Genomic DNA, 21,395 nt, shown 5'->3' on the forward strand with positions numbered 1-21,395 from the left:
CCGAAGCAAGTCTCCAATCTTTTCCACGGGTAAGACCTGAATGGACCATTTTGTTGACCTGTCTTTTGCTTTGTAGATCAACTTGTTCCTCTGGCTAGCAACTCGTTGCCCAGCCAAAGCCTGAACCCATTGCCCAACACTGAACACCTTGCCTAGTGTAAATCCGCCATCTCCTTCACTTTGAGAAAACTGTCACAAGGAGGATATGGGACTCTATTTTAGGACTGTTTGTTCTCTAGTTTCTCATTCCCTCCCCACCTAATGGGCACAGTATCGGAATAAAAGGACGTACCTTTAGAAAAGAGATGAGGAAGAAATTCTTAAGTCAGAAGGTGGTGTATCTGTGGAATTCATTGCCACAGACGGCTGTGGAGGCCAAATCATTGGGTATTTTGCAAGCAGAGTTTGACGGGTTCTTAATTAGTAAGGTGCTCAAAGAATATGGGGAGAAGGCAGGAGAATAGGTTGAGGAGGAAAGATAGATCAGCCATGATTGATTGGCGAAGAAAAGGATTGATGGGCCAAATGGCCTGATTCTGCTCCTATGACTTATGAAATGCCTCACCTGCAGTTGGGTTTGAGGGCTTAACATACCTCAGGGTGTGAACGAGTGGAGATTGAAATAATTTCCTTAAAGCTGACCATTTAGTAATGGAAAACCAACCACTGCCAACTGGTAATGGCAAACCAACCAGTCCTAATTAATGATAGAAAACCAACCATTACCAACTATTAATGGGAAAATAACCATTACCAACTAATAATGGGAAACCAACCACTCCCAACTAGTAATGGCAAACCAACCACTGCTAACTAGTAATGGGAAACCAACCAATCCTAACTAATGATGGGAAACCAACCATTACCAACTAGTAATGGGAAACCAACGACTCCCAACCAGTAATGGCAAACCAACCACTCCCAACTAGTGATGGCAAACCAACCATTAAAAACTAGTAATGGCAAACTAACCACTCCCAACTAGTAATGGCAAACTAACCACTACCAATTAGTAATGACAAACTAATCATTCCCAACTAGTAATGGCAAACCCACCACTGCCAACTAGTAACGGCAAATCAACCATTACCAGCTAGTGATGGCAAACCAACCATTACCAATTAGTAATGATAAACTAACCTCTCTCAACTAGTAATGGCAAACCAACCACTGCCAACAAGTAATGGCAAACCAACCACTGCCAACTAGTAATGGTAAACTAATCACTGCCAACTAATGATGGCAAACCAACAACTCCCAACTAGCAATGACAAACCCACCACTGCCAACTAGTAATGGCAAATCAACCATTACCAACTAGCAATGGAATGCCAAACTCCACCAACTAGTAATGGCAAACCAACCATTGCCAACTAGCAATGATAAACCAACCATTGCCAACTAGCAATGGCAAACCAATCGCTCCCAACAGATTAAATAAACAAGATGGAAGTATTTACATTTTAAGGCTGGTTTCACACTTGCTTCAGTTTCCCAGTGCTCACCCAGTGTTACCCAGATTTCTTGTTGTGCACAGATCATTAATGAGTCAATCTCCACATCTAACTGAGAGGGGAGGGGATGGTGTAGACCGGGCAATTCTAATTCTCAAGCCACATTGTTCTGTACCCCTCACCCCCAACAAAACATTCCACTGTCGGTGTGGGACAGAGACCCTCAGACTAGAGGAACTGAAGTAGCTGCAAGTGCTGGCCTGAGGGGAGGAGTGACCACAGGAGGAGACCCCTGCCCATTGCATGCTCCAGAGATGCATCTACTCCATCTGACCCACAGGAAGGCTCAGCTTGGCTTCCTCTGCACACAATGTGCCTGTAACTGGCTTCCTCCAGCAGGACGCGGCTCGGCGAGTCTTTGTCAGCCAAGCATTAAATACACAAGAAGGTCACTGGGCCACAGTTTTATTATGTAACTGGCCCGGCACTCTCAAAGGAGATGACCATCCCAAAATGGCCAGCTAAAATCCGAAGAGCCGTGAGCAATTCTGACCTCTACAGAGATAAAATTATGCTTAACATCTGGAATTTACCCATGGTGGGAAAATCGGAACAAAATGGGGGAAGCTTTAACATGGCTCTGAAACGGGGTAACCAGGAGATGGTGGTGGTGGAGATGGAGCTGAGGTTTGAAGCTCACTCAACATTGCAGCCAGATCAGGTAGAATGTAGAAGCAAGGTAGAGCTGGTAGAGCAGTTTCCCAGCCAACAGGTTGAGTTACAGTTGCCTTTATCGTCCCACCTGTCACCAAGGGAAGGACACGTGGCAATCTGAGCAGTCAGCGACTGCCTCCTTAGTTTAGAGTGTGACATGTCTGCCTTCCCGTGTGTCCCTCCTCTCTCTTCCCTCACTGCCCACTGAGTTTAACTGTTTGCAATGTTCTGCCCTTGCTGCCACACGCAGTGGACAACTGATCTGGAGAGCAACACCAAGGTAAACATCTGTTCCCCTCGGACTTCCGCCACCCCGACCCCAACATCCCGCAGGGAATGCCCTGCTTCATTGAACCTGTTGCCCGACTGGCTGGTAAGCCCATGCCTTCTACACAAGGAGTTATGCAAAGATGTCCCAGCCCCGAGCCAATTCAGGGGGAGGGTTGGAAAGCGAGAGCACCACACACACACATCTTGCCTTGTTTCTGGGGATTTGTGATACTCGCTGATGGGGAGAGGGACACCTCCTGGGTACGGCATTTATTGGGGCATATGCTTGCCTGGTAAATAATAATATACTGAATCAAAAAGATGTGCCCAGCAAGAGTATAAAAACTAATAATAAATACCAGGGCCCCTAGAGTCTTAGTTATTCTCTTTAGTTGGTTGCACTCTGATTTGTGTGGGGGACCGTTCTGAGCGTGGGGGACCGTTCTGTGTGTGGGGGACCTTTCTGTGCGGGGACCTTTCTGTGTGGGGGACCGATTCGTCTGTAGGACCAATCTGTATGTGGGGGACCGTTCTGAGTGTGGGGGACCGTTCTGAGTGTGGGGGACCGTTCTGTGTGTGGGGGACCTTTCTGTGCGGGGACCTTTCTGTCTGTAGGACCAATCTGTATGTGGGGGCCCTTTCTGTATGTGGGGGACCTTTCTGTGTGGGGGACCGTTCTGTGCGGGGACCTTTCTGTGTGGGGGACTGTTCTGAGTGTGGGACCATTCTATATTTGGGGGACCTTTCTGTATGTGGGGGACCGTTCTGTGTGGGGGTCCTTTCTGTGTGGTGGACCGTTCTGTGTGGGGGTCCTTTCTGTGTGTGGGGGACCATTCTGTGTGTGGGACTTCTCTGTTTGTTGTTTCAAACAGAATCACCACAGTAACAGGATCACCACAGTAGTAAAGAGCACTCTGTCGGGTGTAAGTTCTTTGAAGCACTTTGAGGTTGTGAAAAACACGACCAAAAGAAGATTAGTCGGAGGAGCAGATGCAGGACTGTCAAAATCTGTGTGCCATCTCATCTCAACTCTGGCTATCCACCCTGATCGACCCCTGCCTTCCTTCATGCCCACAGTTACAGCCTTGATATCCCACCATACATCGGAGGAGCAGAATTCTGATGATCCACACCCTCCAAGTGCAGAGCTCTCCCCTTTCCATGTCCTAAAGGACTGACCGCTTATTCTAAACTGCAATGCCCCCCCCATTCTAAACTGCACAGCCAGGATTAACAAAATCCACAACAAAGCCCTGTGGGGAGGCTAAATGTCTCGTTAAGATCACCTCTCGTTCCCCAAAACTCCGCTGTTACCGGGAAAAAGCAAAATACTGCACATGCTGCAAATCTGACTAAAAGCAGCAAAAATAGACAAGGCAGGACAGGCAGCATCTGTGGAGAGACCTGGATGATTTCTGATCCATGTTGTTCGGTGCCAAATGTTAACCCTGTCTCACGTCACCGCTGACTTTTTCCAGCATTCCCTGCTTTTTGGAGTGTGAGAGGAAACCGGAGATCTCGGAGAAAATCCATGCTGGTCACGGGGAGAACGTACAAACTCTGTACAGACAAGCACCCATAGTCAGGATTGAACTCAGGTCTCTGGCGCTGTAAGGCAGCAACTCTACCGCTGCACCTGATCTATGAAGGAACTTGGATTCACAGAATCCAATCGATGCAGTACACTCACAGAATCTAATCGATGCAGTACAAACCCACCAGTCCTATTCCCTTCCCCGTGGGCCCACAAACTATCCCCCCTCTCAGTGCCTATCCAATGTCCTTTTAGACAATGAAGCCAGAATTGCAAACATATTTACTTTTACAAAGTATTTCAGACCTCATCAGATAAATACAGTAAAGAATGGCTTGCCTTCGCATCTTTTCTGTCCCAATCTCAGCAAGGCCCAAAGTGATCCATCAGTGTCAGAGTGTGACTGTGGGAGCTCACAGCAGCCACGGTGAGCAGAGCAAGATCCCAACAGTAGCATTGTGACGGAGGGTCTGTGGAGAGTTCGTGACAGATCTGTGTCGACGTATCTTGACTCTGTAATACAGTCTCATTGCTAGGTGTGTGATATTCAAGCCCCCTACCTGCACAGTACACCATTGTGCTCCCCACAACTGGCAACCCTTACTCTGAGCCCAGGGCGGGTGCTGTTCGATGTGTTTGTCGTGTTCAGTGCTGTCCGTGTTGTCCGCGATCCTGTAATTATGATAATATTTTCAGAGTGCAGCGGCTTCCCGCAGTCATTAGTGATGGCTCCCTCTCCCACCCTCTGTACCTCTGTAGTTAGGCCCCAGGATCACGTTACCACTACAAGCACGATGGACAGAATGGACTCCCTACTTTATTGCGAGAGTATATGACTGGGACATCTTTGCTGAAACTCAGTTCTACTTTTATTCCAACAATATGTGTCCAAATATTCCGATTTAAATCAATCTGATTTGAAACATTGGATTTTATTGTGTGACATCTTCAATGAAGCATTTCAATTGGACTGCATGTTCCAAGTTTCTGTGTGTGCTTATTGACATTTCACCAATCACAATAATGTTACTCAGTGAATCGGAGTCAAAGGAATCCTCTGGGTACCACGGAATTGCAGATGCTTTATAGAGGCCAAATTGGTGTTGATGGTGATGAAAGTTTCTGTGTCGAGAACGCTGCGGTAATGTGAAGAGGTTACACAGACCACAGACCATCAGTAGTCTAGTCCCTGGCTCAGCTCAATAGTGTTGGATCAGGAGAAGCTGTTCCACGTACATAAAGAGAGATACAACATTGCCTCTGTGTGGAAGGTTTCTTTCAACTGCTCCATTACGTTTAATAGGGGAGAATGTGTTGTGTTTGTTTGTTTGTGTATGGTCGCATATGTGCACAAGTGTGTGTGTATGTGTGTCTGCATTCCCGTTAACTTGAGCTGTAGTGCATCTTGTTAAAATTCAAACGTTTGGAATGTTGTTTGAGTGCATTGTGATGCCTTAACTCCACTAGTTGCCAGCTTGACCCTGGGGTGATGCTTGTTGGGTCACGTGTCTCACAGCGTGGAAACGGGCCCTTCAGCCCAACATGCCCAGACCAGCCAACATGTCCCATCTACACTCGTCCCACCTTCCTGCTTTTGGCCCACATCTCTCTAAACCTGTCCTATCCACGTACCTGTCTAAATGTTTCTTTAACGTTCCGATAGTACCTGCCTCAACTACCTCCTCCGGCAGCTCGTTCCATAAACCCACCATCCTTTATGTGAAAAGGTCACCTCTCAGATTCCTATTAAATCTTTCCCCCCCCCCCCCCTCACCTTCAATCTATATCCTCTGGTTCTCGATTCCCCTACTCTGGGCAAGAGAATCTGTGGATCTACAAGTGACTCTGTGCATCTAAGCTGAGTGTTCTGAGCTAAAGCACTGTTGCACTGTGCAGTAGACTGAGCCTCCTCCAGATAGATCCAACCATATTATGCGCATACATCACTGATCACCATGATCCTCATTGCAGGTGAGAGTCTGACCTGCCCACATGTCCAGAATAGCCAAGCACAGTCAACATCCACAGTCGTGTTGGAACATCATTAAATCCTCAGCAATAAAGGTTAAAAAAATTATGCAAATATCATGCACACAAAACAAACACCCTTCAATCAATTCCATCTAAATCATCCCAAGACAAGCAGCAAGCAAACGTCAAGGTTATTTCTTCACAAAAAGGTCAGGTGTGGGGGGGCATAGTTCTACATATTGATCAAAGTACTATTGTGCCCCAGTCACATTGAAGATTTAGAATATTTAGCGCATGCCACCAATGGTGGCATCATCAGTGCCCTGATAGTCATAGAGTCCTACAGTGAGGAAACAGGCCCTTTGGCCCATCCATACCATGCCAACCACGATGCCCCATCTAAGCTGGTCCCATTTGCCCCATATCCCTCTAAACCTTTCCTATCCACGTAGCTCTCTAAGTGTCTGATAAGGCAGTACAACAGAAGTGTTGAGGAGCCACCACATGTAAGTGTTGAACAAATGAAGTTCTAGCTTCGAGACATCTGGTGCAGATACAGCAGCCAAGTCTAATATACATGGCCTTTGTGTTAACCCGAGACCAAACCATTTGAATAATAGTCAATGTAGAGTAAGCTTAAGTTGGAGGAGACTCAGTCTACTGCACAGCAGAGCAGTGCTTTAGCTCAGAACACTCGGCTTAGATGCACAGAGTATATCAATTGTTAAACGCATACGGCAATTGCCATCTGTTCTGTTCAGTGTTGAGGTGAATCTGGAAGATGCCCTGGAATTGACTACTCCGCAATTGACTACTCTGATGATGGTGTGTAGAGGGCATTGCTAGTACACTAATTATCAGTAAGCCCAAGAGATGAGTACTAAGACCCAAGTTGCAAATTTCCAGAGTTTACGCTGCCTGCTTCCTCCAAGCAACATTTCCCCTTGGTCTCAGTGTTGCTTTTAAATAGCTGCTGGATTTGTACATTATTCGCTCATTTTATACACTGCAAACTGTTACAGTTCTAATGAGTTCCTTTTACTGGCCTGATAATTTTTCAGAATAGCCAATCAATGCCACTGGTTCCGTGAAAGAATTGAGACCGTTATGTAATTCTGCATTTCTTTTCCATTTTCCTCATAATCCAAGCTTCCCTTTCTTCCCCTGTTCAATTCGTTCTGAATACCTGACTTCAATTTAATCAGCCTCCCTTTCCGTCGTTCTGTTTTCCTTCTCGGTTCTGAGCTCACATTGGTTAACAAATCTGCTTTGGGGGTTCTCATTCACTGAGATCCCATTTGCCCAGTTCCCCTTGTCCACTGTGATCAGCCCGTGCATCCATCTTGTCATGGCACTGAGCAATTTCAGGAGAAAGCTTCAATGAACAGTGCACACCGTAACCTGCTCGATCGCCACACGATGTGTCTGCTGTGCTGTGCTACATTGCGCCATGCTTGTCCGTTGCAGCGTGTGTTTGAGGTTGCAGCGCACTGGGTTGGGGGGACATGTTACGTTGAGTTAGTGTCCAATGTGTGCAGTGTGTGCTGTTGCAATTTGCTACTGGAGGGCCATGTGTTCTCCATTCTGGGAGCCGCGGCCAACATTAAATTAAGTCTCAATTTCTTCGGAGCCCAATTGTTGTTACAAATCATTGCGTGCTGGTTTATTGAGAGTTCATTAACCACCTTGAGGGGAAGACTTCTCCAGATCAATGACATTTTCAAATTGAAAGAGACAAAGTAATTGATTTAGGAACGATCCTTAACAGAGCCAATATCTTTCAAAAACAACACAAGTTGTTTTTTCAACGGTGTGTGTTATTTAAGCCACAAAAGGAACAACTGTTTTATTTCAAGATTTATTGGGTGGGGTGGGATGTCGAGGAAGTGCATGTGTGGTCCGTAAGGGAGTGAACAAACCCCGGTGTGAAGAAGGGTCTCGACCCAAAACGTCGCCCATTCCTTCCATCCAGAGATGCTGCCTGTCCCGCTGAGTTACTCCAGCATTTTGTGTCTATCTTCAGTGTAAACCAGCATCTGCAGTTCCTTCCCACACGCTGACAAAGTAAAGGTGCATGTCTCCCTCTACCACGATCAGAATCGTGGGGCGGTGGCACTGGCATTCCCAGCCAATGGTTCACCTCCGTCTGGTTACATCCTCGCTCGCAGAACTCTCTAATACAGGAGGGAGGGAATGGTTGCCCTCCCTCGCTTGTGCCCGCGGTTGGGCATTTATCGTGCCGGGGTGAGCGGGCACTGGGACCGGCGGTGGTCTTTCCTCTACAGTGGGTCGTCCATCTCCTGGTGCTGAGGCTTCTCTCTGAGGTCGCACCCACCTCCCTCCCTGGTGTCAAAGCCCAAAGACAGACACAAAGTGCTGGGGAACGCAGTGGGGTCAGGCAGCCTCTCTGGAGGACATGGTGACGTTTCAGGTCGGGACCCTTCTTCAGACTGGGGAGGAGGTCGGGTTGCCAACCTCCTCACTCCCAAACACGGGAAGTTGGCAACCCTACTAATACGGGACAAGGGCCAACCTAATGTAGCTCAAAATACGGGATGTCCCGGCTAATACGGGACAGTTGGCAACCTTAGGAGGATGTAGAAGAGGGTTGTGCGGGGCTGGGGAACGATAACTTGTCAAGGCCCAAGCCTTGGAGACGACAGGAGGGAGTAGATGGACAAGTGAACAAAGTATCTCACTCCAGAGTTGTGATGATGCGCTTTGACTCTGTGACTCTGGTTGCCTTCCATTCATTGTGTTGTCCTCACACTGCGGCTGTGGAATGGGATGGGGAGGGAGGGGGGGGGGGGGGGGGGTAAGTCAGCCGATAGTTAGTTTCTGATGGTCTCCACCTCTTCCTCCCTGCAGGCGATCTGCCATTCTCACATCCACTTCCAAGCGTTCCCATGCACAGTCTTGAAACCATCACTGAAGAATCTATGCATTCCGAGGATAAACCTTGCACTGACTCCCCGTCGATCCCCTCATCTGCTGCGAGCAGCTCAAGACAAGAAACCGCCGACTCAGCACAACCTCCACCTGCAGGAAGCAGCCAGCCATCGCCAGGGTCCAAGGAGGTGAATGACAAGGGAGCGATGAATGCCCCGGGTGCTCACCCGAGAGAGGAACAGACGGGAAATGGAGCCGTGGTCTTCAGCGTGGATGTCCCCACTGGAGGCACCAAGCGAGTGGCCGCCCTGCTAGCCCACGCTGCTCCTCCGTCAACTCTACCCCACGACTCCGAGCCATTCCCCGTTTCCGAGGAGGGCACGGGTTTGTGCGGCGCCGCCAATCTCTCCCCCAACGCGCCGAGCCCTTCCCCAAAGCCGAGAGGTGGTGGCCCAGACGAGGAGAGGGCCGGGCAGCCCAGTGGTGCCCCTGGACAAGCTGGGGCCTTGCCCACAGCCCAGCCTCGTGTACTGGACAACACAGAGGCGGCCAAACCCACAGCGGGACATCCTGCTCCACCCCCTGGAGTAACACATGGCGGTGATCCCGGCTGCTGCCTGGTGCAGAGACATGTTGCAACACACGACCTGGTGCGGAGTGTGGGCTGTGGTGGGCGCCTCATGGCCGGTCCACAGCCGCTCTTGTTGGTCCGAGCCTCCCCGGTGCCCGCGGTGTCGTCGGATGTGACCATCAACGACAGGATCTGGTGCAAGCTGGAGTGCGGGAGCCACCGGGACAGCATGTCCTCGTCCTCCAGCATGTCCTCCAACGACACGGTGATCGACCTGTCCATGCCCAACCTGGCGCGCAACAGCCTGACCGACCTTAGCGCCGGGCTGGTGGTGGACGGGCTGGTGGTGGACAGGCTGGTGGTGGATGGGCTGGTGGTGGACAGGCGGACACGAGCACGGCCTCGGTCGGCCACCACCGGGCAGGAGATGCTGGCCACGGTCAGTAAGAGCAAGTCCAACCCAAACCTGAGATGCGACGGTGAGCAGCAACCCGTGGATGAGTTGCAGCCCAAGCCCTTGTGCAGGTCAGCGCCGGCCCCTGTCCACACAAGCCCCAGGAGGCACAGCTGGAGCCGCCGGTACATGGAGAGTCTCCAGCCGGCCTCTTCACCAGGGCTCAGGGCAACGACAAGGGCGGCGGACAGCGGCGACAAGTCCAAGAGCCTGGGCGACCTGACCTCCGAGGACATCGTGACCAGCTTCGACAGCAAGTACAAGAGCATCAGCCGCACCTTCATCAGCAAACACATGCGGGAACAGCGCAGGGCCGCCGGCGACAGGAGGGCGTCCACCCACGACAGCCTGACCCAGCAGCTGAAGAGGATCACCAGCTTCGAGCGGGAGGACGATATCAGCTCTCCCACGGCCGGGCCGCAGGTGGAGGTGGAGGTGGAGGGTGAGGAGGACAGCCCGGTGGTCCTGCGCCGCTCCTCGTCCAGGAGCCAGAGCCGAGTGCGTTACATCGCCAACCGGGCCAAGCAGGCGGAGGCGCGGCGGCGGCTGAGTGAGCAGGGACATGTCGCCAGCCAGCTGGGCGAGAGGGGCAACCCAGAGGGGGCATGTTCCGTCCCAAAGAGCATCTGCACGGACTCAACCCCACTGGACAAAGTCCCAGCCGCCGTTGGCATCGACGCCGAGGTCTTCTTCATGTTGAAACTCTGACACTCAACTTCAAACGAGCAAACCCGCCGGCGTTAAACTCGCTCACTGACTTGTCAGTAGATCTCAAACGAGTTGTTTCACTCCAAATTCTGCATAAAGGCCGGGACCGGAGCGATGGGTCCAAGTTGTCAAAGCTGCAATCCGTGCTGTCATTCCCTTGCACTTTTTTAACGTGCCATACTTTGCACAAGTCACACCGTTTGCACTGGAAATTGAAACATTCTTTTCAACACTCTTCGGTTGTGTCCACCAGAAACTGCACATACACATGGGGCACAGAGAGAGAGAGAGAGAGAGAGAGAGAGGGAGGGAGGGAGGGAGGGAGGGAGGGAGGGAGGGAGGGGGAGAGAGAGAGAGAGAGAGAGAGAGAGAGAGAGAGAGAGAGAGAGAGAGAGAGAGAGAGAGAGAGAGAGAGAGAGAGAGAAAATGTCGGAGGAAAAAGAAAGAGAGAAAATAAATTTGGCTTTAAAGAGCAAATCCAGCATGAGGCCGTTCATTGGGCCGCGGGTCAGGTGACGGGGTCAGTCGGTGCTCAGTCTTGAGTCAGAGGTCAGGCACAATGTCTTAAATCCCCCAAAGTTCTCATCCTGTTCAAAGACCACCCCTATCCCACCCACCCCCACCCCTCCCCACCGCCTCAATTTGATCACTGACAAAAGTTTCCAATTATCTTTTAAAATTGTGTACACTTATGTGAATAGAATTCTGCACGATATTACTGTTTATATTTAAAATATAATTCCTCTGATTGTTCTTAACAAAACACCACCAAATAACCTTGAAAAGTCAACGAATTTAATAAATGTGCAGTCATGTTTATGAAGAATACTTCCAAAAACAAAAATCTTTTTAATGTTGCATGTTTTTTCCGTGTTTGATTTGTGGTTTTTATACACAGTTGAGAATTGGTTTAAAGCATTGTTTAAATCCCACTGTGCAGAAGTTATTTCCCAGTGCTGGCTCCAGCTGTGCTGGTTAGTGCATTCACCTCTCTGTTTGCAGCTGTGGCTGGACAGATGTTCCCATGGACACTCTGGTTAATGTTGGGCTTTCTGGAAGCTGATACATACAGGCTCCGTGGAGGTCACCAAGAATCCAATCTAAGTCAGCCATGGAGTCGGCTGACGGGAAATTAAGGTGCCGAATGGACTAATCTGCTCCTATGACTTATGAAGTTATAAACAAGGCAGGGCATTTCACCTGAAGATGAGCAGATGACAGTCAGACAGACGTACAAAGCTTGGTATGACTGTATGGCAAAACAAATTGCTCGTAGGTTGCAAAACATGCTTGGCTAATAAAGTATGATTATGATTATGATTACACAGTGACGGTTGAATGGAGAAACACTGCAAAGAGCATATGAGGCATGAAACAGGCTTCCCAGACTCTGGTGGGGGCCCTCCTGCCAATCACACCCATCCCGCTCTCCCTCACCTTCCCATCCAGCTGTCCATCACCATTCCAACCCAAACTCCCTCCGTTTAGTGTAAGAAAGAACTGCAGATGCTGGTTTAAATCGAGGGTAGACACAGAATGCTGGAGTAACTCAGCTTCTCTCCAGAGATGCTGCTTCTGTCGCTGAGTTACTCCAGCATTTTGTGTCTACCTCCCTCCATTCAGTCCGCTTCCATTTCACACATTACTCTTGAATTTTTTAAGGATATTTTCCCATAAATCCCCTTTGGATTTATTACTTGCAATAAGGCAGGACTCGTGATTACTGCAACCGGCCAGAATTAATTTCCCGTTTCATAATATTAAAATATTTTGTCAGGTCGCCCCTCATCCCCTCTCCCGGGAAAAGACCTTCTGGCTTTGCTGTAACTTCCGGTGTCACTGTTGCTCATACGGTCACCATCCAGCAAGAAGGGACGATGTTCTCAGCCAATGCTCACCTCATCTGCACCTCCAAAGATCTCACAGGGGATGCATCAGTGTACAAGTCACATCCCCCCACCCCCTTCACCGCACTGGTGCCAATGATTCACACATGGTGGGTTCAATTTTGCTCTGAAGGAATGAGCAAAAATGCAGAGCCCAGAAATTGATGAACCTTTTAATTCAGTAACCAATTCCAACAAAAATGTGCACCTTTTCAATTGTTAGAGTTTAGTTTGCTGCTGTGACCTTCAGTAACTCAGTGACTGGCCCCTTGCATGAGATTTCATTTCAACCAGAGATGTTTTACATATTGTTAATATTTAAGCTTTTCACACGAAAAAAAAAGATGGTCGAAGGAACCATTTTAAGACTGAAATGTACACTGGAAATATTTTTTATTTTATTTGTTTATTTTTAATGTCTATTCAAAAGTAATAATTGAATGTTTCAGCATATGAAATGAGAATGTTTTGTTTCCAGATATCTTGGATGTAATTTTCATATGAAACACAGTATCTTCCATGTACATTAATGAGGGATGTGAATGTCAAATGTCCACATTGCAAAAAACTGCAGGATAAAAATATGTGACTACTTTGCTAATTCTGCAGCAACCGAGATTTTGAACACTATTTGTAATTGAAATATTATATCAATCAAATAAAATGTATTGGAGATTGCTGTAATTGTCCTTGTTTAAGGTTGGTTGTGGAGATGCCCCACACTTACCCAACAGCACAGACTTTACGTGTAGGAAGGAACTGCAGATGCTGGTTTATACCGAAGATAGACATAAAATGCTGGAGTAACTCAGCGGCACAGGCAGCACCTCTAGGGAAAAGGAATAGATCATGTTTCAGGTCGAGACCCTTCTTCTGACTGAGAGTCAGGGGGGAGGGAGACTAGAGGTATGAAAAGGTTCAGACCAAATCAGAGCCAGCATCACCAAGGAATGGTGGAGCCCACCATGGTCCATTGTTGGCCGTGGAAGAGGTGATAACGAAGGGATATATAAACAGTGGAATTAGCAGGGCGACAAGGGTGGGGGAGGGGGGAGAGAGAGGGAATGCAAGGGTTACTTGAAGTTAGAGAAGTCAATGTTCATACCGCTGGGGTGTAAACTGCCCAAGCGAAATCTGAGATGCTGTTCTCCCAATTTGTGTTGGGCCTCACTCTGACAGTGGAGGAGGCCCAGGACAGAAAGGTCAGTGGGAATGGGAAGGGGAATTAAAATATTTGGCAGCTGGGAGATTGTGTAGGCCAAGGCGGACTGAGCATTGGTGTTCAGCGAAACGATCGCCCAGGCTGCACAGACTTAACATGGGACAGCCGTAGCCTTTAGGAGCAAGAGGATGTGAAGATTAAAAAAGCAGCCACAGAACTAAAAGATAACACAAAATGAGACGTACTGCAAAGCCCATCGAAACCGACAAGAAATACCACAGAATTAAACATAAATGGCACCTCGCAATGAATATCAAAATCAGAACAAAAATCTTTTATAGACTAATTTAGGAAAATGTGGTTTGGAGCAACTTTGGAACTGATAATGGTAATGATATGGCCCGGGAATTATAGACCAGCTAGATAAATGAATGGAATTAAAGACAGTGAATACTGTGGGAAATTATCAGATGTAGGAAGAATAGATTGCAAAGGGATGGTCATGCCTAATGAAGTTGATAGAATTTGTGATAGATTGGCCTCCCAAAGGCATTTAATAGGAGGCTAGTTTACCAAGTTAAAGCTCATGTGCAGAGGCAAAGCTGTTGTACCGATTAGGACCTTGGTTGCAGGCCAGAGGGCAGAAATAAATGAATTAGGGGTTTCGCATTTGCCTATGTTTCTTATGGCACCTGACAGGTATTTCATGTTCATAAGATATAGGAGCAGAATTAGGCCATTCGGCCCATCAAGTCTACTTCGTCATTCAATCGTGGTTGATCTGCCTTTCCCTCTCAACCTCATTCTCCTCATAACCTCTGACACCCGTACTAATCAAGAATCTATCAATCTCCACCTAAGTCAATATCTTAGCCATTGACTTAACCTCCCCAACCATCTATGGCAATGAATTTCTTCTGGGCTACAACCTTTCACACCAAATGGTTTCGATCAAGGCACAGTAGGTTATATTTCCAAATTTGAAGGTGATGTAAAGTGAGGTGGAATTATAAGTGGCACAGGTAGCAATGAATTATGTATTAACCGCTTAAATGAATGGGTAGAATTACAATATAATGATTCAATATGTAAGGTAATGTGAGGTCAGGTACAAGGTGTTTAAAAAGAATGCTTAAGTGCTCACTAGTGAAATGTTAGAAGCCGTGGCAGGCGTCCATGTATATATATATATCATTAACATTGAATGGATACGAATAGCAAAATAATTAAGTCAAGTCAAGTCAAGTCAAATTTATTTGTCACATACACATACTCGATGTGCAGTGAAATGAAAGTGGCAATGCCTGCGGGTTGTGCACAAAAATAATTACAGTTACAGCATATAAATAAAGTTAATAAGTTACTAAACATAGCACAAAAAGTGTCGACAAAAATTTAGTCTCTGGGGTTATCAAAGTTGACAGTCCTGATGGCCTGTGGGAAGAAGCTCCGTCTCATCCTCTCCGTTTTCACAGCGTGACAGCGGAGGTGTTTGCCTGACCGTAGCATCTGGAACAGTCCGTTACTGGGGTGGCAGGGGTCCCTCATGATCTTAGTAAAGGGCGCAGCGGTACAATAATGACATTATAGAATGTTGCCCTTTATAACTAGAGGTTTGTAATCAAAGGTTTAGAAAGTTATGTTGCATTTGTACAAAGCCTGATTTGAGTCCACATCGAAGACTAATTAAAATAGGAAACGGGGGGGGGAAATACTCGGTAATTCAGGAAAGCATCTTTGGAAGCACAAACTTCAAACATGAGGTTATTCATCTTTGGAAGATCGAAAAATCAGGAGTTTGTTTTTAAAACAAGGAAACTTTAAGGGCTGGTAAAAGTTGATGCTCAGAGGGATCTCGGAGTGCTGGTGCATGAACTCCAGAAAATACACAAGATACAACAAGCAGTAAAGGGCGCAGCGGTACAATAATGTGCTGCCGTACAGCTGCTGCCTTACCCCGCATGCAACTCCCGAGACCCGGGTTCGATCCCAACTACGGGTTTGTACAGAGTTTGTACGTTCTCCCACCGCGTGGGTTTTTTCCGAGATCTTCGGTTTCCTCTTAACACTCCACAGGTTGTTTGGAGGTTAATAGGCTCGGTATAAGTGTAAATTGTCCCTAGTGTGTGTAAGATTGTGTTGGTGTGCAGGGATCGCCGGTCGGTGCAGACTCGGTGGGCCGAAGGGCCTGTTTCCGCGCTGTATCTTTAAAGCAAACTAAACGATCAATCAGGTGATAATTTGGCTTTTATTATAAGGAGAGTTAGAGTAGGCAAATCTTTCGACATTCTGCAGAGAGTTGATGAGGCTGCATGTGGGGTCATGTGTGTCGTTCTGGTCTTTGCAACTCAGATAGGAAGGAAGTCGTGGCCTGGGTGACGGGCAGAGTTGAGATGAAGACTGTGATGATTCCACAGGCCGGGTCTGGAGTTTTAGAGTGGCAACTAACTTCAGTGCCAAACTCATTACCAAATACTGAGTGGGATTAACATGGTAGAAACTGGGAGATCCACAGGACGAGGATCCAGAACTAGGAGGGGAACTAGTTGCAGAATAAGGGGTCGTTGCTTTAGGGTGGTGATGAGAAGTGTCTTCATTCAGAGGGTGGAGGATCTTTAGAATTACTTACCATGTCTCAGTGATGCTCCATCACTGTCCATTGTCAAGGCTGAGATGGGCAATTTAAGACACTGCAGGGAACGAAGGGATCGGGCATAAAGTGGGCTTCAGGTCAAGAAGGTCAGCCATGAGCTTATCAAATGGCAATGTAAGTTCAGGTGAATTAATGGTCTGCCGATGACCGTATGTCTTAAATTCTCAACTAATGTCGGATTATCCTGTTCAATCACTCCTTGTAGATCAGGCCCTTAACGCAACAATCCCCCACCATGAAAGAAAACTGCCCTGTCATCCAGGTAAGGATTTCCTCCTGAGTTACATGGACTAGAACTGCACAGATTGCACCAGATGCAGCACTACAAAATTGCAGCAAGCCCTGTCTACTTTTGCACTCGGATCCCCTTGTGATACAACCCAAGCTAACATGCGCTTTGTTAAATACCTGCTGGATCCTTGAGTAGAGTGTTGGAGACACTCAGCAAGTCAGGTAGTTTCTGTGGAAAGAGAAACAGAGTTAGTGTGTCTGGTCACAGATCCTCGTGTGACACTGTGATCAAGGAGACCACTGATATAAAAACGTACCTACGCAGAGCGCTGAGGACTGAAATTAGCTGTTGTTTATACAAAGGGTTGTAACTCTATAGAATACACATCTGTAGCTCATATTGAGGCAGAGATCTTGTCAACGTCAAGAGTCGAGAGTGTTTAATTGTCATGTATACTGACAACGGAACAAGAAATGTGAGGAGCTTGGATGAACATGATGTGTCGGATCTTATTAAATTCAGGTCAATTATTGTCACGTGTGCCGAGATACAGTGGAAAAACTTCCTTTGTATGTTCTTCGATGAAAACAGGTGGCACCATACATGAATACAAAAAGACACAAAAGGCTGGGGTAACTCAGTAGGTCAGGCAGCATCTCTGGAGAAAAGGAATAGGTGACGTTTTGGGTCGAGACCCTTCGTCAGACTGATTCAGATCAGATTAACACGAAGATGGACACAAAAAGCTGGAGTAACTCAGCAGGTCAGACAACATCCCTGGAGAAAAGGAAAAGATGATGTTTTAGGTCGAGACTCTTCTTCAGACTTGAGGAAAGGCCTCGACCCGAAACGTCACCTATTCCGTTTCTCCAGAGATGCTGCCCGACCCGCTGGATTACTCTAACTTTTTATGCCTGCCTTCGATTTAAACCCGCATCTGCAGTTCCTCCCTACACGAATACACGAATACAGTCAGGCCAAACACGAGTACAAAAGGGAGAGTGAAGAGAAAGATAACATACAAAATATAGTTTCTCGGCATTGTAGCGTAACAGTTCCAGTGAAAAAGTCTTTCATGGTTTTATTCTATTGGGGTTGGAAATCAAAAGTAAAGGAAGGGTTAAATAGATAGTGGAAAGATAAGGGGTAAGAAAGAGATATGGGAGTCTGTGTGCTTGTGATGCCGCTGTTAGCAAGATAATAATAATAATAATATTCATTTATTGTCATTGCAACGAGTACAACGAAATTCAAAAATAGCCAATCCTGACGGTGCGCAAAAACATATATGCAATAAATGCAAAAACAAATAAATACAATTATATTAAGTACAAAAGTTTTAACAGTGTTGCCTAGTGCAGAAGGTAGTGTTCAGTTCTCGTATGGCCCTGGGGTAAAAACTGTTCTTAAGTCTGTTTGTTCGGGATTTGATCGACCTGAAACCGACCAGACGGCAGATGAACAAACAGACGGTGGCCGGGGTGGGATGGATCTTTTATTATTTTGCCTGCTCTACTGAGGCAGCGTAGGCTGAACAGGTGCTCCAGGCAGGGCAGAGATATTCGTGTACCTCGCCGTACATGTGCATATGAAAATAAACACAACCCCAACTTGCAAGATGGAATGAGAACTCATGTGGAGGGGAATCCAAGATTAATTAATGCTCCACGTCATCAGCACTGCGTTAACATTCATTCAATGAGATAGATTTGCCATCTGATCAACCCCTAAACGTCTCAGCAACCAACATTTGCACGAGTAATTTGAACGAACTGCCGTATCCTGTAAAGTAATCTCAGTTGTATAAGAAGATAACTGCAGATGCTGGTACAAATCGAAGGTTTTCATTCACAAAATGCTGGAGAATGGGACCCGAAACGTCACCCATTCCTTCTCTCCCGAGATGCTGCCTGACCTGCTGAGTTACTCCAGCATTTTGTGAAAGTAATCTCAGTTCCTCTCCACACTGCGGGGTTCACAATCTCCAGCAGTTTTTATCATTGCTCCTTCCTGTTTCTGTTTCATTTTACTTTGATATGAATTCCTGAAGTCGGTCCGATTTGATGCTGCTTTTATGAGTGTGGTCGCCGTTGTGAGTGCCATTTCTGAATCAGGGAGGTTCATGGTAGGTCTGGCACCGCTGAACGCACGATGGATTACAGCTGCGTCTTTCCGAGGTTAGCTACAGAGAGCAAGGGAAGTGGAGGAGGAGCGGGTTGGGGGCCGAGGTGGAAACTTGCCACAAAAAAAAAAGAGAAAGAATGTTTGAAAAGAGAAATCTCCAGTGAAACCCTGCGCCATAATGACCCCAGTCTGAACAAATCCAACGCACTGGATGAGAGAGAGAGAGGCAACGTTCACAAAGCAGGCACAGGCCACAAATGGTGGTTGGCATGGGAACCACGAGCAAAAGGACACTCAGCATCTCATGGTTGATCACAGAGGGTCTATTCGACCCAGCGTCGCCACTTTGTCAACAGGAAAGATATCCTCCTCTTGTCTACACAGAGTCTCATTCATTGGACTCTCCACAGCATTCCAGCGCAATAGAAATTGGCAACTTTTTTTTTTAAACACCAATCTTCTCCCAACAGCTGCTCCTGAGATGCAGTTCATTTTTTGGGGGATTTCCAACTGTTTCTTCTCTTTATTTTTCTTTTCCCTGAAGTTTTGCCATTCCCTCCCGAAGTTCTTTCAGTTTGACACATCTAATAAAAAGGTGGACGTTAAAGGAAGTAATAGTTCTTTAATTTTTTTGTCTTTATCGCTGTTCAAAAACAGCTTGTACTAAATTTTGCTTTCAGGATTTCAAGGAGATCAGGTTTTCAATCGCAAAGCAAACTAGATGGTTCCATCTCGTGTTAAAATCTCATTGATTACGACAGGCAACACATCGACTGAGCTTGGCCAACGACCGACTTCAGTCCGACAGTAACGTCAGTAACTCCACGTCCAATGAGCGGCTTGGGGCAGGGACACTGTGAGTAGTCCAACAAGCAGGGCAACCCCATCTCAGGGCAACTCTCAACAAGAACAAAGTCCACAGAACCAGCATTTAAGAATATTCCGTGCAGGAAGCGACTGCAGGTGCTGGTTTACACCGTAGATAGACACGAAATGCTGGAGTAACTCGGCAGGTCAGGCATCATCTCTGGAGAGAAGGAATAGGTGATCTTTCGGGTTGGAACCCTTCTTCAGACTGATGAAGGTCCGATGAAGATGCTGATGAAGGAGGGTTCCGACCCGAAACGTCACCTATGCCTTCTCTCCAGAGATGCTGCCGAACCCACTGAGTTAGTCCACCATATTGTGTTTATTTTAAGGATATTTCTGTTGCTTTGCATGGAGGCCTTGGTTTAACCTTTGCTGTTGTTAATCTCGCGGCCTGAGGCACCAGCTGGAAACTCTGGGTAAAGACACTGGCTCTGATTTGACCACAATCCCACGATCTCCTGGTCTATTTGGAGCCATCCACTGGCTGATTTGCTGAATTCAATTCCGCGAGCTGTCACTGTGGGACTTGAGGTCTCAGCTTTGAGATTCCTTGACCAACCCCTGAGTCGCAAGTCCACTAGGCCCGGCACCTGCTGCCTGGACAACCTGTGTGAACTTGCGCTGGAGATTGGGAGATATGGGGGGGGGGGGGGGGGGGGGGGGGGGGAGGGGCGGAACTGCTCCACCTATATCCTTCCTTTGTCCCGCCCCCCTGACATCAGTCTGAAGAACGGTCTCGACCCAAAACGTCACCCATTCCTTCTCTCCCGAGATGCTGCCTGACCTGCTGAGTTACTCCAGCATTTTGTGAATAAATACCTTCGATTTGTACCAGCATCTGCAGTTATCTTCTTATACTGCTGCACAATAACGTTTAGGATTTGACATGGACCGGCACATTTCCCAGGCGGTAGTTGCGATGAGCTGCCCCCAGTGTGATGGGTCATGGTGTGAATGTTGGCATGTTGCTACCTTGGTTCATTTGCTCGGCTCGTTCAACAGTGCCGAGAAACCTTCGACAGCGCACTGAGAGGGCAGATAGAAAAGTTGCTCAATGTCTATCGTGAAGGTGCCATGTCTGGTAAAGACTCACCTTCACAGTGCCACGGGATCAAGAGTGTGGATCCTGCTAGCATCTCTGTGTTGTCGTTTGAATCTCTACCCCATTGCAGACATTGGACCTTGTCTCTGGAACTGATGCGCTACAATGCGGAGAACTATAGGCAGCATTTCTGGAGAGAAGGAATGGGTGGCGTTTCGGATCAAGACCCTTCTTCAGACTGGTTAGGGATGAGGGAAACGAGAGATACAGACGTTGATGTGGAGAGATAAAGGACATTGAATGGAGGCCTTGCTTTAACCTTTGCTGTTGTTAACCGGGAGATCAGGTTGGTTGCCACCCTGCTTCCTGCAAAGATTCTATCCCCTACTCCCAATTCCTCCGTCTACGCCGCATCTGCGCCCAAGATGAGGTGTTCCATACTAAAACATCCGACATGTCCTCATTCTTTAGGGAACGGGGGTTCCCCTCTCCCATCATAGATGAGGCCCTCACTTGTGACTCCTGGGTACCTCGCAGCTCTGCCCTTGCTCTCCCTCCCCCTAGTCACAACAGAGACAGAGTCCTCCTGGTCCTTACCTTCCACCTCATCGGCCATTGCATACAACACATAATCCTCTGAAATTTCCCCCACCTCCAACGGGACCCCATCACTAGTCACATTTTCCCATCTCCACCCCTTTCCACCTTCTGCAGAGACCGTTCTCTCCACAACTCCCTGGTTAACTCATCCCTTTCCACCCAAACCACCCCCTCCCCAGGTACCTTCCCCTGCAACCGCAGGAGATGCAACACCTGTCTCTATACCTCCTCCCTCGACTCTGTCCAGGGACCCCGACAGTC

The 21,395-nt window shown here is 47.6% G+C and overlaps 1 protein-coding gene across 1 annotated transcript in view; it reads left to right on the top strand.

Annotated features, from left to right (window-relative positions):
- Positions 1–10,862, top strand: part of LOC144607922 (1-phosphatidylinositol 4,5-bisphosphate phosphodiesterase eta-2-like) — a 182,338-nt gene extending 171,476 nt beyond the window's left edge. The window contains exon 23 of the mRNA XM_078425056.1: positions 8,812–10,862. Within this exon, the coding sequence (XP_078281182.1) occupies positions 8,812–10,565 (1,754 nt within the window). The 3' untranslated portion in view covers positions 10,566–10,862. The remainder of the gene's footprint in view (positions 1–8,811) is intronic.
- Positions 10,863–21,395: the final 10,533 nt, after the last annotated feature.

Source organism: Rhinoraja longicauda, chromosome 30, assembly GCF_053455715.1.
Source record: "Rhinoraja longicauda isolate Sanriku21f chromosome 30, sRhiLon1.1, whole genome shotgun sequence".
In the NCBI taxonomy this organism is placed as follows: domain Eukaryota; kingdom Metazoa; phylum Chordata; class Chondrichthyes; order Rajiformes; family Arhynchobatidae; genus Rhinoraja; species Rhinoraja longicauda.